The sequence below is a fragment of the Bos javanicus genome, chromosome 2 (genome assembly GCF_032452875.1).
Source record: "Bos javanicus breed banteng chromosome 2, ARS-OSU_banteng_1.0, whole genome shotgun sequence".
NCBI lineage: Eukaryota > Metazoa > Chordata > Mammalia > Artiodactyla > Bovidae > Bos > Bos javanicus.
The window spans coordinates 19720493-19739498 of record NC_083869.1 but is presented as its reverse complement, the minus strand read 5'-3'; the positions used below and the strand labels follow the sequence as shown (position 1 = coordinate 19739498).

General features: G+C 39.3%; 2 protein-coding genes across 6 annotated transcripts in view; one reads left to right on the top strand and one right to left on the bottom strand.

The window, feature by feature from the left end:
- Positions 1-1579: 1579 nt before the first annotated feature.
- Positions 1580-11219, top strand: HNRNPA3 (heterogeneous nuclear ribonucleoprotein A3). 3 transcript variants are annotated; one of them, XM_061434426.1, is made up of 11 exons: positions 1580-1680; positions 3724-3846; positions 3935-4081; positions 4162-4372; positions 4698-4787; positions 4871-4966; positions 5055-5135; positions 5590-5733; positions 6556-6678; positions 6774-6843; positions 6938-11219. In XM_061434426.1, exons 1-10 carry the CDS (start codon positions 1675-1677, stop codon positions 6824-6826), a joined length of 1074 nt encoding a protein of 357 aa, XP_061290410.1. In that variant the 5' UTR covers positions 1580-1674; the 3' UTR covers positions 6827-6843; positions 6938-11219. The 3 variants fall into 3 exon arrangements, with proteins under 3 accessions (XP_061290410.1, XP_061290404.1, XP_061290397.1); XM_061434420.1 differs by having other exon boundaries at positions 1604-1746; positions 9637-11219; XM_061434413.1 differs by having other exon boundaries at positions 1604-1746.
- Positions 11220-15500: 4281 nt separating this feature from the next.
- NFE2L2 (NFE2 like bZIP transcription factor 2) overlaps positions 15501-19006 on the bottom strand; it is a 32660-nt gene continuing 29154 nt past the window's right edge. For all 3 annotated transcript variants that reach the window (XM_061434406.1, XM_061434408.1, XM_061434409.1), the window contains exons 3-5: positions 18656-18745; positions 17645-17833; positions 15501-17224 (exon numbers count right to left, since the gene is read on the bottom strand). In XM_061434406.1, the coding sequence (XP_061290390.1) occupies positions 15992-17224; positions 17645-17833; positions 18656-18745 (1512 nt within the window). In that variant the 3' untranslated portion in view covers positions 15501-15991. The remainder of the gene's footprint in view (positions 17225-17644; positions 17834-18655; positions 18746-19006) is intronic.

Genomic DNA, 19006 nt, shown 5'->3' with positions numbered 1-19006 from the left:
GTTCATGTCTCCCAAATCAAACACTGTTCCACTTGGGCAATGCTACATAAACACCAACAGATTGTTATTACTTGTGCCCCATTTTCCCCCAAACTCCAAGCTGGTCATTCCCCATTGGTTAACAAACTGCGTTTCAAACAACTTAGAATATAACTGATTAGATTTCTAATCTTTCTAAGGAAGAGCATGGTCAATTCTAAAGGAGATGTACATATGCATTGCTACATTAAAATATATAGCATATCTTAGTATGGTAGGGAGACCTGTCAATCCTAGTCATTTTATCAGCACCTTTGCTTAAATAGGGAGTCCACAGATTATTAATTTATAGCTGTCATGGGTGTTGGCGATCACTAAATCTTATCCCCATTTTCATTAAAAAAAAAAAAACCCACAAAACTGAAACTAGAGCTCAGTGAGGGCAAATGAGTTAGTCATTTGGTAGGCCAGGAAAGAATTAGACCGACTCTCTGATTTTGTTTGTATAGTCCACAAGTGAAAACAATTAGGTAAAAATCATTCTCCGAGTGTATCTTCTAATCCTACTTTTAGCAATCTTGTAAATCATTACTTAAATCTGGCGCCTCAGCTCTTTGCACAGCAACTAGTAGTTTAAGAAAATAATGCCAACAAGTTTCTTGAGATGAGTGAGTACCTAATTAACTGACTTCGACCAACTGGAAAGGAAATGGCAACCCAGTCCAGTATTCTTGCCAGGAGAATTAATTCCATGGACAGAGGAGCCTGGCGGGCTACAGACGGCACATATATATCATCTTCTTTTTAACACTCTTTTTTAAAATAGTTTTTTTTTTTTAAAGCTTTCCTCCTCATTTTCACTTTTTTTATTTAATCTTTCGGTCTCACCGCTGGGCATGTGGGTGGAATCTTAGTTCTCCAACCAGGGATGGACCCCGTCCCCCGCCCCCTGCGGTGTAAGTACAAAGTCCTAACTACCAGACCATCAGCGAAGTCACCCTCCACCAGGCTTGCTTCTGCTGTTTAAGGGTGAAATTCCACGGTGTCAACCGCGTTTTGTAGCCTTTCCAAGATGTCCGTGAATCACGTGTGTTCGTGTGACAGGGATTTTCAGTGCGGGCCCGCACAGTGGGCGTGGCAGTCATGGACACCAGGCCTTGGCACTTGGAAACGTGCGAGGAGACGCCGAGGGGCGGGGAGGGCTTTCTTACAACTCTAAATTACAAGAAGGAAAAACGTGGTTTTAGTTAAGCACGGGAATGAAATGAATTTGGTAATAGAGACCCAAAAGGCCCATGTGGGGGAGGGGAAAGGGGCGCGAGAAGAAAGGGAAACAGGCCTTTTTCTCCAGTGACGCGCGGTCACGAGGCGTTCTCCCGACGTGGGCGCATGCCATTGGCCAAACCCCAGCTGACGTCCTCGTAGCCGCCCGGGCGCGAACAGAGGCAAGGGCGGTGCCGCACTGGAAGTTGGCGAGGCGAGCGCGCTCCCGGGGCCTGCCACGCCTCCACCCTCTGCCCGCCAATCCAATCTTCTAGTCCCTCTTCGCGCCCAGGTGGCCACGCCCCTTCCTAATTCGCCCCTCCCCCACCAAGCCGGCGGCGCGCGGAAAGTGCGTCACGTGACGGCTAGCTCCGCCTCTTCCTCTCGGTCCCATATTGAACTCGAGTTGGAAGAGGCGAGTCCGGTCTCAAAATGGAGGTAAAACCGCCGCCCGGTCGCCCCCAGCCCGACTCCGGCCGTCGCCGCCGCCGCCGGGGGGAGGAGGTATTAGGGGGAGAGCGGGGGGTTGCTGGGTAGTGGCCGGCAAGATGGGGGGCCTGGCTCGGTGGGAGCGGGGAGGCCGGGTGGACCGGGTCGGCCGTCCCGCGCTCTGCGTGGAGACGGGCGCTGGGAGGGGGAGGGGAGCGGGCCTCGGAGCCCTCCTCGGGGCTTCTCGCCAGCCTTGCCGGCTCCCTGGGCTGCACGAATGGTCCCTTGGAGGTGCGGTGTGGCTGGGGAGACTTCGGGAGCGGAGCTGGCCCGCTGGCCGCGCGGCCTCGCATCCGAGGCCGAGGGCGGCATGGCGGGCCTCGGCGAGAGCGGTTGGGAGGAGGCGGTGGGGGAGGGGAGGGGACGAGCAGGCACATCCGGGCGAGCGAGCAGGCGGGCGGCGGCCACACTGACATTGATCCGCCGCCGCGTTACGAAATGGCGCATTGGCACGCAATGGCCGCCGCCTGGCTCCGCCGCGGGAGAGAGCGTGGGATTGGAAGGAAGAGGGAGGAGGCGGCCCAGCAGAGAATGCCGCAAATGGCCTCGAAGCTTGCGGCCTGGTGCTCTCGGTGATGTTCTCCCGACGCGTTTCTGGGCCTTAGAGATCTCTCAATGGAGAATTTTATGTCTTGTTCTGTACCTTGCAGCACTCGGTTCAAAACATGAATTTTTTTTTTCCTGAAGTTTACTGTTTTAAAGTATTTTTTGAGCTGCCATTTTTGCTAAAGTACTTAACAGTGTTAACACGTAACTTCGCGCCATGTGGGTGAAGTATTCTATCTCGAAATTTGAGTGTGGTTGTAACATATGAATTTGAAAATTTTCTCATCTTTTTTTTATTCTCTGATGGGTAGGCTCTGGTTGTAGTTCCTTGGAAATTTATTTTCCAGGCCTGCAACCAGAGTCGAATTTTTCATTTGTTTGAGAAAATTCCATGTGGGTTCTAGTTGTTTTCTTATGTCAACTTTGCGTTGTCGTCGATTAGATTCATTTAACTGGGCCTTGAAAAGATGAAATTAAGTGAATTAATGCTTTAGGCTATTAATCGTTTAACATTTTTTCCTAGCATGTGACAACCTCTTCATATTAAATGCCTTAGCGTCTCTACTTTTAGAAGACACAGGAAGACCTTAGAATGTAATGTATTTAAGCACTTTTGATGAACGATATCTTAATGCATATGTGTATTAAGTGGCTGTTCGTGTAATTTATTAAAGACGTAGTTGAAGTATAAAACAATTCAGGCCATATGTTGATTTTCTGTAAATCTCAAATTTTTGTTTTGTTGGGCTCCTTGTCAAACTATATCGAATACTGTACTTAACGTGAGTCCGAAACTGGTGTTGTGTGACCTAGTAAAGTGTTGGTTTTGATATTTTGGGTATGTGGTAGGAGTGCAAATAGGAAATTTTTATGTGGTAGACTTTTTTCCCCCCACAGGTTTTTTGGTGAGGGGGAATGCTGGTTTCCTCTTTCATTGAGAAATATTTATTTCAACATCTTTATTTGCTTGAAAGTGGTAAATTTCCCTTTAAGTTTGTCACTCGTAACATAAGTTGTGTTTCACGATTTTGTGGTTTAAAATTAAATGCTTTGGGAGGTGTAGAGTCAGGAGGGAAGTTAGGAAGAGAAATGGTATAGATAAAATACTGAATTCACAACACTAATTTCTTAGAAAGTGGTTTCTCAGTAGCCACTTCAAAAATAATCTACCCTCAGGAATTTGTTGTTTTAGCTCAAAATTATGGGACTTCTGAATCTGGAATTCTCTTGGGCTTCAGTTTAGAAGTGATGTTGGCATTTCAGAGTTTGGTTATAGGTTTTGGTGTTTGGATTCCTTTAATCAGTTGATACGTATGATTCTACTCTAGTGTTTTAACTGGACAAAGTGATAATGGTACAGGAATTTGTTGTTATTTGTAGGGGATTAAAAGTCTTGTGGATTTTTCACTACTAAACAAAATAAAATGTATCGGTTTCTTTCCTCAGGGTCATGATCCCAAGGAACCAGAGCAGTTGAGAAAGCTGTTTATTGGTGGTCTGAGCTTTGAAACTACAGATGATAGCTTAAGAGAACATTTTGAGAAATGGGGCACACTTACAGATTGTGTGGTAAGTTATTAAAATAATAAAGTTTCTCAAAAGAGGGCAGAGGACCTGTGGAGGTGTGTTTCAGTGCTTTAAAATTTTTATTTTGTAGGTGATGAGAGACCCCCAAACAAAACGTTCCAGGGGCTTTGGTTTTGTGACTTATTCTTGTGTTGAAGAAGTGGATGCAGCGATGTGTGCTCGACCGCACAAGGTTGATGGGCGAGTAGTGGAACCAAAGAGAGCTGTTTCTAGAGAGGTATTTTAATAATACCATGTTGTATGATGTGAAATTGTAAAAATTTGAGGGTTTTTTACTTACATATTTTTTATTTGTAGGATTCTGTAAAGCCTGGTGCCCATCTAACAGTGAAGAAAATTTTTGTTGGTGGTATTAAAGAAGATACAGAAGAATATAATTTGAGAGACTACTTTGAAAAGTATGGCAAGATTGAAACCATAGAAGTTATGGAAGACAGGCAGAGTGGGAAAAAGAGAGGATTTGCTTTTGTAACTTTTGATGATCATGATACAGTTGATAAAATTGTTGGTAAGTAGCCATTTGAATGGAAGAGCTTGAATGAGAAAGCAGAAATGATTTGTTTGCTTTGTTCTAAACTTGCTAAATTGCTTATAAGTTTGTATTATGTATAAAATAGCATAGAAAAGTGTATGGTTTAGTTTTCATGAAGTGGCTACACGTGTAACCAGCATCTGAATCAATAAATGTGATTCACATCCCACTCAACCCCACTCAGAAGTCACTACGATTTTGATGATGTTTTAATAAGTTGTTTAGCAGTAAAGGATAACATGTGCTTTTCCAAAAACATCAAATAACTTTTCTTTGTTTGTTTGATTAAAAAAATTTTTAGTTCAGAAATACCACACTATTAATGGGCATAATTGTGAAGTGAAAAAGGCCCTTTCTAAACAAGAGATGCAATCTGCTGGATCACAAAGAGGTGAGTAATATCATATATGCATACGAAATAGACATAAGTTATGATGGTAAGTTTCTTAAAGATCTTTCTTGCCTGTGTTCAAGGTCGTGGAGGTGGATCTGGCAACTTTATGGGTCGTGGAGGAAACTTTGGAGGTGGTGGAGGAAACTTTGGCCGTGGTGGAAACTTTGGTGGAAGAGGTAGGACGTTATCTTACTTCTGAGAACATGTCTACCTAAAATTTATTAGTAAATTGAATATACATTTAATTCACACCTTTTTTTTAAGGAGGCTATGGTGGTGGAGGTGGTGGCAGCAGAGGGAGCTATGGAGGAGGCGATGGTGGATATAATGGATTTGGAGGGGATGGTAAGTTTTGTAATGGTTTTCGTCTTTATATTTTCTATATTTTTGTGTGACTTGACTATTAAAGTATGCTTATAAATTAATAGTATAGAAGACAAGACCTTTTTTCCCCTTAAGATTTAATGTCGTCTTGTTTTTTTTGGCGGATAAGATTTATTGTACGGCTAACTGAGGTGGAATTATTTTTCTCAGAGGAGACTGTTTACTGTTGTTCTTAGATTTTTTAATACTGTTCTTAGATTTTTTAAAAAATGGAACAGTTTTTTAATATCAAAAGATTTACGCTTTCATGTTAGTGGTTAATAGCCCAGATTGTAGCTGCTCTATTAACCAGGTATTACCAAGTTTTAGTGTGTTAATTGGCCTGTTTTCCTGGGGTTTAAAAGCACAGTAAACTGGCATTCTATAACTTGACTGTACATTTGTTTTTGTCTAAAAACCCAATTTGTTTTTCTAGGTGGCAACTATGGCGGTGGACCTGGTTATAGTAGTAGAGGAGGTTACGGTGGTGGTGGACCAGGAGGATATGGAAACCAAGGTGGTGGATATGGTGGTGGTGGTGGAGGATATGATGGTTACAATGAAGGAGGAAATTTTGGAGGTGGTAGACTTTCACTTGTTTTAAGTATTCAATATTGTTTTTATAGTTCACTACAGGCATTTTAGAAAAATGTTACAAACAGGTCAAATTTCACGTTTTATAATAGAATATCCTCAAATAGTGGAAAGTTAAACTGAATTTTCTTACATTGCTGCGATTTAGTAAATTTGCAAAATGTATTCACATGTTCTCCATATTGAAATGGGACATTTAACAGTAATGTTTGTTGCCCGGATTTTTACTTTAGGCACTTTTAAGCTGGATAGATGGTAACTATAAATTGAATATGCAGACGTGTTGAATAGGTGTTATCAGGATTTAGGTGACTAAAAATATATGTCAGCAGTTTCAGACTCTTAAGTTAGTCTGCATCATTACTCCATACTCCATGATACTTTAAAGAACTTTATTATTGAATGTATTCAATTTTGAATTGTATTGCTGTATCAACAACAGGTTTTTCCTAATAGTCAATTTGAAATGCTTTTTATCAATGACTTAGAAGTTATACTGTATCAGCTACAGTGAATCTCTCAGATTTTATGGTGTTGAGTGTTGTGAAGAGAATGTGCCAGAGCCATCTAATATGAAGACTATGGTAGCTGTCTAGTCTCTTTAGCCAACTTTCACTTTCTATTCCTCTGCTGTGTATGTCTGAGATCTTTGTGGTGGAAAGAGTTTGATAGTTCTGTGAAATCTCAAAGGATTGTGTGTGTCAGGATGGTGCTATGATTGTCGAAAGATAATGCAATGCCTGTATGTATTAAAAACAGGAAAAGAACTTCTGTAGGTCAGCCACAAATAAAATCTTTGTAATTTCAGGTAACTATGGTGGTGGTGGAAACTATAATGATTTTGGAAATTATAGTGGACAACAGCAGTCAAATTATGGACCCATGAAAGGGGGTAGTTTTGGTGGAAGAAGCTCGGGCAGTCCCTATGGTGGTAAATAATTTTTTTTTCCTAGTAAAATCCTGTATTGTCATTTAAGTTAAAAATGTATGTATATTTCTTTATAATCTTTTTATGTGTATTTCCAGGTGGTTATGGATCTGGTGGTGGAAGTGGTGGATATGGTAGCAGAAGGTTCTAAAAACTCAGAAGAAAAGGGTAGGTATCTTTTAAGTTTCTGTAATGATGATAAACGAATATGTGGAATTGTTCACTGAGTGTAATAATTTTTTTATCCTGTATTATTCAACAGGCTACAGTTCTTAGCAGGAGAGAGAGCGAGGAGTTGTCAGGAAAGCTGCAGGTTACTTTGAGACAGTCGTCCCAAATGCGTTAGAGGAACTGTAAAAATCTGCCACAGAAGGAACGATGATCCATAGTCAGAAAAGTTACTGCAGCTTAAACAGGAAACCCTTCTTGTTCAGGACTGTCATAGCCACAGTTTGCAAAAAGTGCAGCTATTGATTAATGCAATGTAGTGTCAATTAGATGTACATTCCTGAGGTCTTTTATCTGTTGTAGCTTTGTCTTTTTCTTTTTCTTTTCATTACATCAGGTATATTGCCCTGTAAATTGTGGTAGTGGTACCAGGAATAAAAAATTAAGGAATTTTTAACTTTTCAATATTTGTGTAGTTCAGTTTTTCTACATTTTAGTACAGAAACTTTAACAAAATGCAGTTTTGAAGGTGTTTCCTTGTGAGTTAACAAGTAAAGAAGATCATTGTTAATTACTATTTTGTATGAATTTTGCTAAAGTTAACTGTAAAGAAACACCTGCTGACTTGCAGTTTAAGGGGAATCTATTCTCCCCATTTCCAAACCATGAAATGAATGGCTCTGACATGTGGAGAGAATAGATATTTGTATGTTTGCAATGTGTGTTTTAGATAATAGAATTGGGTATTTAAATTAGCATATTTGTGAATTTAATAGCATTAAGATTTACCTTCAAATGAAAAATCTCAAAATTTATATTTGGTTTTTGTGCATTTTCTTTCAAAATGTAATCATGATTTTAGTGTATTAGCTTTGCTGAGAGTCTTAGCTGTGTTTAGAACATCTCCATTCTACATTCACCTTGGTCACAAGTGATCTGCTGCCATAGTTTTATTTGGGTGTAAAGAATGTCTACTGCCCTCTTTAAATTCTGGGAAGGGGTAGTGAATGTTTCCCCTTTTCTCCTACCTTAGGAAACATTCTTAAAATGTTGAAAATACAAGACCACTAAGCCTGCTGTATCTGAGCAAATTAGTGGCTATCTTTTTTTCCTTTTTAAAGCACAAGAGGCCCGTAAATCTTCAGTTATTTTCCTTGGTTTAATATATATTTTTTTGATACAAGCTCTCAGAGCAAGGGAATAAAAATCATGCATTGTTGAACCCTTAACTGGCTGGCATGCTTTCCTGTTTGTACCCTCTGCATTTTACTGGGTGAAAACCAAGGATAGTCTAGGTGGAAATCATCTCAGATACTTAACTGCAGTAGACTTGCAGCACAGTTGCTTAGTACAGAAAAGCTTTTCACTTCCCCGAGACCTGGATTCAAATTTGAATAGTCAGCTTGTACTCACTTAAAATCCCAAAGAACACACTGTTATTCATGTGTATGCTTGAACCTAAATCATGTTGGTATGAGTTTACAATTTGTTTGGAAGATCCTTGTTGAGAAGAGTTTTAGATAACAAGGTCACATATATATATATATAAAAATCAATGTCTACTGTTTTGCGCCAGCTAGTGTTTACAATTTCATTCAAGCCCTGAGTATGTGCCCTGTTGTTATTGTTTCTTTGGCAGTTGAACGTTGAATTCGAGTTTCTTATTTTTGTTCTAAGAAGTACTAAGCAAAACAAGCAATAAAGGGGGGATGGGGCGTGCTAGTGTTTGACTATGCTCTCGTTGCTCTAATTCTGTGCCTCTGTGCATTAATATTTGGATGCATGCCAGCATGGAAATTGGTCTTCACAGACACTGCAGTTTTTCAGAAAACACTCACAAACCAATAAATGTAACAGACAACATTCCATTTGTTAATGGACATATGTGAATAAGCAGTGTAGAAAATAGGCTAATTATCAGCAAATGGTTAAGTCTTTAACAACTTGAAAGTGTGGTTATATAAATGGACACTGTCAATGTTCATAACTTAAATCTGGGTACCTGGTCAAAATAATGCTTGGGAAACATTTATTAAAATTAAGCTAAATTGTCTCAAGGTTTTTTTTATTCCTATAATAAAGGTTGAAGGAATGGGGGAGGTTAACATTTCCTGTTTCTATGTTTGTGAAATTGTTTTGACACAACCTTGACAGTATCCTTTAATGACATATGAGGTTAATTGTACTGTTAACAAAACTTTCTGTGTTCTGGAACTAGTTTAATAGTGAAAATACTGTCAGTTAAGTTGATGTTTGCAACCTATAAGCAGGTGAAATCTGTGTATGTGACCTGTTTATAAGTTGTATTGTTAGCTTAGTTTTTGTGAACGGTGTGGAAAAGTTAAGCCATGAGGAGAGCGATTTAACCAGCTTTAAAGGACCTAAGAGGTGCTTTTTAAGCACGATGTGGATCAAACGAGACTCACTAAGACAGGACTTCAGCAGCATTTTGAGTATGGACAAGTCAGCATAAATAAAGAATGACAAGGCAGCAGCAAGAGCTTCAACTACAGAGAAGTGAAGGCATAAAATACTATGGTGATAGTGAGCAACTTTCCAAAAGCTAGTTAAATCTGCTTATTACAACTGAAATATCGAAGAAGGTCTAGCAGGAAGGAGCTCTTCGCCTTTTGGAACACCAATGAGAGATAGTTGGCCACAGTCACTAGGTCTAGCATTTAGACCTGCGAGGAAGGGCAATAAGCATTAGGTAAGGTTTGAATTTGAATTTTTTCACTAATTAAAGAGTAATTTTTTGTAAAGCAAGGTAAGAGTAATTTTTTTGATTTGCAGGTTGAATGAGAACCCTACTTGCCTAAATGAGGAATGTCTTTCCTACCATCTTAAATACGAAGGTTTCTGGCTGGGTAAGGTTTGTAGCTCACAGTAAAGTCTGATGACACCATTTGTTTCCCCATAAATTTACAGTACATATTTTAAAACTATTAGATACATTGGCACACTTTTTCAGCTGAAAGCTTTGTCTTGAGGAATCACATCCAGCACATTTTAAACAGTTTTAAGATTTTCTCTGCAAAAACCATGAGTGTTGATCTTGAGTCAGATATAAACAATTCATTGTTGGTGTCCTTAGGATAAAGTCAATTTTTGAAAAGAGAGTGACCAGATTTTTTTAAAGGATTTTTGTAACAAGCATGACTTGTAACAGAAGCATTACACTTCCAATCCTCATTCTAGGGGAAAAAAAAAACATCTGGAATGAACTTTCAAAACTGTCAGATCATACAGATCTAAAAATGGTCTTCATTCAAGTGGCCTCATACATAAGTAAGTTCTCTTGCATATGACTTCAGGGAATTATTTGGACTAAGAGGATAAACTTTTGGTTCTCTTTTGGTTTTGTTGTTGACCTGTTAACCAGAAGTAGTGGGGCCCTACATAAACTAAAGCTCCTTTCTAAAAGACAACCTTTCCCAAAGAAGAGTTAAAAAATACTCCGTTGCTACACAAAGTCAGATGCTAACTGTTCATAAGGGCTATTATTGCTGCCCCAAAAGGGCTCGTTAAAATTTGAGATTTGGTGTTAATTCACTTTTTAAAATAACATGAGGGGAAGGGGACAGATGGTTAAAACTAGTTTCTAAATTATAAGTCAAGTTCTTATATATAAACAAGAGTAGTTAGTTTGCCACATTTATTTTCAGAGAATGGCTGGTTGGGTCTCTGACTAAATCAGGGCTGAGTTTCTACACGTAATAAGTGTTAAATAAGGTAAATAGCCTTTTTAATAATTTTCTTTACAACATGGTTTTTAATGACGCAGATTTCCTAAGATAGTGAAACATTTTCTTTTTTAAAGGCAAGACGTTCTTTTCCAGTCCATCGATTTTATGAAATAAAGTGATTTTATTTAAATGTAGTTCCACTGTCATTTCTGAAAAATACGATGCTCTTAACACCGGTAAACGAAGTTATACAAGAGATGGTCAAGGCAAACCTTTCGTCAAAACTCCTAGGTTATAGCCTCCCACACTACATTTCTTTTTAAAAAAAATCAATTTACACTCATGTCCTAAAGAAGAAAATTTGGTAAAAAGGACCATTTGTTGAACAGTTGAAATAAAATTGGTTTTAAGAGTTTTAAATATGTAAGTCACAATTTGAAATATTTCTAATGCCAGTATCTCTTGGAATTCCAATAATTGTCACAAAGTAGTGAGTAAGCATGCTAATGTGCAGGGGAACGTAAGGATTGTTAGCCTATATCAAGTATTCAAGATTTCTTTCCAATCAATGTTTTACTCTGATTTATAAGACTTTAAGAGGTGGTCTGTAATGGATTCAAATGTTTTATTTGTAGTATAATGAAATGTTTACAGAAAGAACTTTTTCATTAAAATATTTTTAGAAATGTGTGTGTGGTTTTGTCACTTCACAATGTTCATGTGACTTCAATGGTGAATAGGTGGAAGTAAAAAAGGAAACCTGGAATGAGCCTTCACATTATCAGTTAAAGGTAGTAAACATCACATGAGGGATAGGGGTGGGAAATTTTACCTCCACTTACGGATTTTGAGTGATAATTCAGGTGATTGGTGAGGAGTGAATCAACTGTCCTTGGATAAAAATTTTAGTAAAGCAGTTACGTGAATAAGCAATTCAGAGGAAAGGGGATTCCAAATGTTAGAAGGTACTCAAGTATTTGGGTTTTTTATTTTTGGCTGTGCCAAGTCTTGTGTAGTGGGTATTCTTGAGTTGCGCTGAGTGGGGCTAGCTACTCTAGTGATATGAGGGCTTGTCATCTTGAGAAACAGGCTCTCAAGGGCTCAGTAGTTGTGGCACACAGGCTTAGTTTCTCTGGCATGTGGGGTCTTAACCAGGGATCCAACCTGTGTGTCCCTCCTCCCCCCAGTGCAAGGCAGATTCTTAACCACTGGACTGCCAGGGAAGCCAAAAGTATTTGGTTTCTTAACTTCAAGAAAGGCAATTGAGCATTTTAAGGGTTGGGAAAAGATAACACTTCAGGCTCTTTGCATTGTTAGCTATTAACATGTTAAATTCTTTGTGAATTGACACAGTCTTGAGGATTTTTGGCTGTTAACAGGATTTTGGTACATTTTGCTTTTATTCAATACTGCTTTCATAGAATAATGGCAGTGGTTTTCTATTCTGTGAAGCTGTAGGTTATAAATTGAGTTTAATGCTTGAGTAAAAGTAAGCTATTTTCTCAGAATGAAAATGCAAAATGTTCAGTCAAGACAAATTGGAGTCTCCCGTGTACTAGCATTAAAAGTGGGATCCAGGTTTAATTGAACTTGGGACTGAGTATGAAGTCCCAAGGGTTGGGGGAATAGTAAAGTAGTAGGTATAAAATGCCAGTTTTGTTTACTGCTTTTTCAGTCAGGTAGGGGCAAGGGTGCATTAATCTGTTTGCCTGGCACGACACTGAAAGCTGCTTGGGAAATAACGAATTTATCTGTACTGTTTTTAAATTTATTGATAATGTGAATAATGTTAATGTACAAGGATGTGGACAGCTTACTGAGAAATGGTAAAATTTCAGCACATCCATGTGTATAGACATTAATGGGCTTATCACAAGGATTACAGATTCTATCGGATGTTCGCTGTATCTGAAAAGTAGGATGCATGTAATTTTCATTTAAAAAGTACATTGTTGAATTAGTCCATTCTGCTAAAAATTTTGAGTTAACTGCATCAGAAGTACTCTTGACAGGTTATTTGCATTTAACCTCAGTTGTCTTAACACCCTTTATTCATTAAGTATTGGAAAATATACAATCAGGAGTTTTCAAAGAGTTTTGTGACCATGATCAAGTTATTAGGGGTTTCTTTATATGCCACGCTCCCTTTGGCAGTTTGGTGATGGTAGCGGTCCCCTTAGAATGTTTTTATATGCATCAACTATGTAGAATTAAATCTTACTTTGAAAATGGTTATCAAGAATTAGTTTGACTCAGCAGTATGTACGCTAGGCATCAAATAAGCCTAGTGCTGTTTAACCTTGAAGTTGTGGATAAGTGGCATTTTGAGGTATTTGGCAACAGTAATCTAGTGATCTAGTAAGTCTGAAGGTTAAATCTGACAGGATTTAAAAAGCTAAAGCTAGTACCTGTTCCATGGTTCCTAAAGATAGTATTTTTTTTAGAGGGGGACAAAGTTCATGCTAATGGGAGGTTTTTTCCCTCCGTGTAGAATCAAAGTTCTTGTCTAAATTTTCCCCAGTTCTCAAGAGTGTTAAAAAGCTGGAATTGACCTAGTAATATCTTTGAGAATATTTTGTGTATGTTCTGAGACTTAGAAGAATGGGTAAGTAAGTTTAAGGTACTTTGAAGGGCCACGCCCAGAGAAGGCGATGGCACCCAACTCCAGTACTCTTGCCTAGAAAATCCCATGGACGGAGGAGCCTGGTAGGCTGCAGTCCATGGGGTCGCTAGGAGTCAGACACGACTGAACAACTTCACTTTGACTTTTCACTTTCATGCATTGGAGAAGGAAATGGCAACCCACTCCAGTGTTCTTGCCTAGAGAATCCCAGGGACGGGGGAGCCTGGTGGGCTGCTGTCTATGGGGTTGCACAGAGTCGAACGCGACTTAGCGGCAGCAGCAGAGGAACCATGCCACAGGCTTCAGGAGAAATCTTGCAAGAGTTCTATACAGCAAATGGATTATCATGAAATTATTTGTAATAGAATGCTTGCTATACCTTGATGTGAAAGGCATTGGTACCCATTTTGAAATTCGGAGCTGAGTTTAAGGTTTAGCAATCGGATAGCAAAGTTTAAAAATCTGAGGAGTTAGTGATAAATACATTTCAAATTTTGATCAAGAGATGAAATCTACTTTTAGTCACGGGTCAGAATTTGTTAGATTTTAAAATTCTGGTTTTGTGTAATGTAGTATGTATAGTACTTCAGAATAATTCTTAGGTACTGAGATGTGATTGGTTGTCTTAAAGTATTTCCAGATATGAGTAACTCAATGAATGGGAGTGAAAGTATTTGCTGTCATGCTAGTAGGGTGTTCCTCCTCTCTGTTGGGGGGTGGGGGGGGGTGTGTGTGTGGGGGGGGGGGAGGTTAATATATGCTAAAGTGAATTTCAGGTGCTCCAGATGGTGGCTGCTGATAAGATTGTTGCCATTACCCTCAGCCAATATTTTATTTAAGGGTACTTTATTCAAGATGAGATTGTCTTGAGGTTGAGAAAGGGGTTTCTTCCAGGGATCTATCTCAATACCATTGTGGGAAGGAATTTTTGGTCACATAGTCACTAAGTTGTGTTGACTTTTTTGTGACCCCATGGACTACACCCCACGAGGCTCCTGTTCATAGGTATTTCCAGGCAAGGGTACTGGAGTGAGTAGTCAGTCCCTTCTCCAGGGGATCCTTCCTGACCCAGATTGAACCCCGAGTGTCTCACATTGCAGGTGGATTCTTCACCATCTGGGCCGCCAGGGAAATCCCCAGCAGAGTCTACACTTGAATGCCTAGATTAATCCTTAGTCGTTTTCCATCTCTGAACTTTGCTGTCGTCATCTCAGTCAAATTCTTACTAATTCAAGCAGTTCCTTTCTCTTGCTAATGGAGGGCCAAAGAAAATATCATTTATAGAGTGCTTGCTATTAGCTAGGCTCTGTATTTATTTTTTGGAGTAATTCACTGCATATTTATCCCTGATTTACAGATGAGTAAGCGGCGTGCTTTGCCTCACTGGAAGTCATTCTTGGAAAATGGCAGCAGCCCACGCAACCGGGCTCTAGGGCATGCAGACCTGTCTTGCTCCCAGCGGATTGATAGGACTCTGAATAACCTTTAAACATGCTTAACCCTCAGATAACTTCTATTTTCCCACTTGAATTTAAACATGACATGAGTCAGACATTTGATTAGATGAAGTGATGAGTGCTGTGAATGGTTTTGTGTGGGTGGCCTGCAGATTCTCAAGTTTTAAAGGGCCTTAATTTTGTACTTGCTATTTATGTATTTAATCATAGAATGTGTCCCCCAGTGAACTGATTTTCCCACCTAGACCTCTTAGCCAGTCTCAACCGTGTCTGGGCAATTCTGTTCTTTCCGATGTTCAAGTACTTGAGTCTCCTTCACCCTGCATCCATTCTATTGGAAAATCCTTTTAGCTCTACCTTAGAAATGTGCAGAATCCACTGCCTTCTCACTGCTGTAACCCCAGATGGAGACACCATGGCCCATGCGAGCACTTCAGAGCCTCCCCATTGGTCTGTTCCGACCTTTCTTTGCTCTTGAGACTATTAAAACATACAAGGCAGAGGAGACTTGAACTCTGATGTTACTCCTGCTTAATACCTCCAGTGGTTCTCTAGTAGGCAAAGGCCAAGGTCATGAAGGCTTAACAGGGATCTGTGCTGTGTCCTATTTTACCAACCTACTCCTTTCCTCCCACTCCACGTTCAGCCATATAGTTGCTCAAACAGGCCCCCAGCCTTACAACTTCCTGTGTCTAATACTCTGCTAATAGAATGGTTCTCCTTCAAATATGAATAAAAGAACCAGTGTTTTCCTGTCAAGGTATATACAGCATTTTTCTTGGTTGAAATATACTTGAATAGAAAATTTTTTCTGATATACACCAGCGCCAATTTAGTGTGATGCTAGATACTGTCATGTAAGATTGTGAATGAACTTCAAGGAAATAATAGAACGGTCCTGATATTCCTTTATTAGTACCAGCTTTTCAACTAAATTGTCTTTTGCCAGAGCTAAACAATTTAATATAAAAAAATGCCATTTTTTTTTTGTTCATACGGTATTTATAAAAAAGTACATAGTGGTTAGTTTTGCAACAATTTGCATTTTTAGCCAGATGTATCATATAAATGTATGAACGTAACAAATGAGATAAGAACAGTATAAATAAGGAGTTTTTGTAGTATTTACAGTATATAGAAACTAGCCCAAATGGTGTTCTAAGAAATTTTAAGTTTACAAAGTTAAAGTGAAACTACTGATTCAGCATACTGATAACTTATTTTAATGCTTTTTAAAGTTTTATATTTTCTACATTAGTTGAGTATAATTTTGCATAGAATTACTTATAAAGTATATTTCTGCATTTCACATCACAGTAGGAGCTTTTTTAGTATAACAGTACAAAAAAACCCAAAATCACTAGATCAGAAAAGGTCAAAATCTAGTTTTTCTTAATATCTGGCCTCTTACTTTTGGGAACAAGGAATACATTGCCATCACTTGTTTGCTGCAAGGAGTATTCACTCGGAGAGTAAGGCTTTCCATTTTCATCACGTAGCATGCTGAAGACTTCAAGATACAAGGTGCTGAGTTGTTTTTTCAGTAGATGGAGGCTTTTGTCATTTTCTCCTCTTTCTTTGAGCAATTTTTCTTTTTCATCTTTTAAATGATCTAAATCTTGCTCCAGTTCCACTATATTTTCCAGTTTTCTTTTTCTGCAATTCTGAGCAGCCACTTTATTCTTACCCCTCCTACGTATGTCTCTAATTAATGCAAGTTGAGCCTCGTTGAATTGCTCCTTGGACATCATTTCATTGAAGTCCTCAACTGGGAGGTTAATGATCTTTTCTACAGGGAATGGGATATGGAGAGCTTTTGCCCGTAGCTCATCTCTTGTGAGGTGAGCCTCCAAGCGGCTTGAATGTTTGTCTTTTGTGAATGGCGTTTTTCGATGACCAGGACTTACAGGCACTTCTTTCTTTGGTGCGTTTTCACACTGGGAATCACGTGCTGCAGCGCTGTTCCCCTGTGATGACGACAAAGGTTGGACTGGGTCCCCAGAAGGCCACACTGACGGTGTTTTGGGACCCTTCTGTTTGACATTTCCAGGGGTACTATCTATCTCTTCCATTTCAGAATCACTGAAGCCAAGCAATGTGTCTCCATAGATGGAAGATTCCACTGAGTGGTCTGGTGATGCCATGCTTGGACTTGTTGTGTTCAGTGAAATGCCAGAGTCAGAATCATTGAATTCTGCTGTTGTGCTTTCAGGGTGGTTTTGATTGAACGCTTTACAAAGTGACAGATCAGAGAGATCAATGGGCCCGTTTAGAAGTTCAGAGAGTGACTGGCTTAAAGTAGCAGAGGAGGGCATGCCATTGCTGGTACTGGGCTCTGCTATAAAAGCAGAATAAAATTCATCACCAAAATCTGTATTTACTGTGGCACATGAATTTAATGAGTTCACTGTCAACTGGCTGGAGTCTTCAGTGGAAAGGATGCTGTTGAAGGAATCCTCAAAAGCGTTGAGAAAATGTGGGCTGCAGTTACCTACTTCTTTATCCAGTGAGGGCATTGATGAATAGAAATGATAATTGTCAATTTCTGTCAGTTTGGTTTCTGGACTTGGAACTGTACTAGTCTCAGCCAGCTTGTCATTTTGAATATTAAGACACTGTGTGGAAAAGAAGTTCATACTATGTAAATCAAGGTTGAGCTGTTTTTAATAGGTGATAATCCGTATCTGATGGTTCTCTCCCCACCCTCCCCACCCTGATTTCTCACCAAGCTCCTCCAGAATTCAGAGATAATTCCCATTTCCAACAGATAGTTAACGCCTAAGCATATGTAACATTTTCAGAGTTCCCAGATCAGAACTTACATAACCTGATCTATCCTCAGGACATCCAGTCCATTTAACAAAAGTTCACTGAAGTAAGCATGGTGCCCAGGCTATCCTGACTAATTTAAAAGCACCTTCCAATTCTTCCTATAAGTAGGTGGCATATAAATAATAAACAACTGGAATGACTAATTTAAAGGGACTGAATATAAAATAGCATCTTTGGTACTCATTATACTAGGTCTTAGTTACCTGTAATTCTGGAATGGATAATAGTTCCTCCCAAACTTGCTCAATGTCCTGCATGTCGTCTAAAACAGCAGTGGCTACCTGAACGATCAGAGTTTCAGGTGACTGAGCCTGAGGAGGAGCAGTGAAGACTGGGCTCTCGATGTGGCTGGGAATATCAGGAACAAGTGATTGAAACGTAGCCGAAGAAACCTAAAATTGAGAAGGCATTTGTATATGAATCTGCCACCAACAGTGGGTGGGTATGCTCCATCTGAAGTTGGAATTGGCTGCAGTTCCCTATTTGTCGTAACTGTTAGTTCTATATGATCAAACAAATCTTTTTTGTCTCGCCCAACTGACTCCAAGTTTATTCCTTAGCTTAACTGCTTTACCCTGTGCATTTGAAGGTAAATTTCAAAATGCCTAAGAACAATCTTTAGAATTGAATTTCTATCTATGTAACACCTAGTATAGTGATTCAGAAAATAAATTATTAAAATTGTTAACCGAACAAGTCTTGGTTTTGCTACCCAGCTTGCTTTCTACTCACAGAAATCTAAGTACCTGAAACAAATGAGTTATTTGCTTCCGTGGTTTTGCTGATGCATGCTTGCTTCTGGCTATGCAGGAGTAAACATTTTTTGTGGTTCGTGTGTGTGTGTGTGTGTGTGTGTGTGGTTCTGCATTATATGGCCAGAGGAAGATTGGTTTTTTTTCCCTCCAAATTGTTACCTATAGGCTGAGGTTTCCGTGATAAATACTTGCTCCTAAAATGCTGTTTTATGTTTTTAATGGAGATTCATCTGATGATTTGAGGTAGAACTGATGTAATAAGAGAAATAAAGTGCACATAAATGTAATGCCCTTGAAATCATCTTGGAACCGTCCCCACCTCACCAGTCCGTGGAAAAATTGTCTTCCACAAAACTGGTCCCTGGTGCCAAAAAGGCTGGGGACCACTGCACCGATGGGACCAATATAGGGTATATTAGATACAGCTGTGGAGATCTGCTGTTAACCAGATGTTAGTACCTCATTGTCATCTACAAACGGGAATGTCTCTGCCAAAAGCTGCATGCAGTCATCGAAGTACAAATCCTCTGCTTTGGGAATGGGGGCTACCTGCACAAAAGGGAAAGACACAGAAGAAGAAAATTGTTCAGTGTTCATAAAATGTTTACAATCTAATCAAATATCTCTCTTCAGAAGTCAATTTAGTAAAGAGCACAGAATCAAAGCAGACTCTCTGGTTTCAAATCGTGGCCCCCTCAGTTTATTGCCCAGTTTCTGGGCAAGTTATTTAACCTGCAGTTGCTCATCTGTAAAATAGGATAATGTAATTCATATAATTGTTGTGTTGATTAATCAATATTAAAACAGTAC

Coding starts and splice junctions, on each gene's coding strand:
- HNRNPA3 (XM_061434420.1), top strand. CDS start 1,675: ATGGAGGTAAAACCGCCGCCCGGTCGCCCCCAGCCCGACTCCGGCCGT. Junction 1,747..3,723: donor GCCGCCGCCGGGGGGAGGAG/GTATTAGGGGGA, acceptor TTCTTTCCTCAG/GGTCATGATCCCAAGGAACC. Junction 4,788..4,870: donor ATCTGCTGGATCACAAAGAG/GTGAGTAATATC, acceptor CCTGTGTTCAAG/GTCGTGGAGGTGGATCTGGC.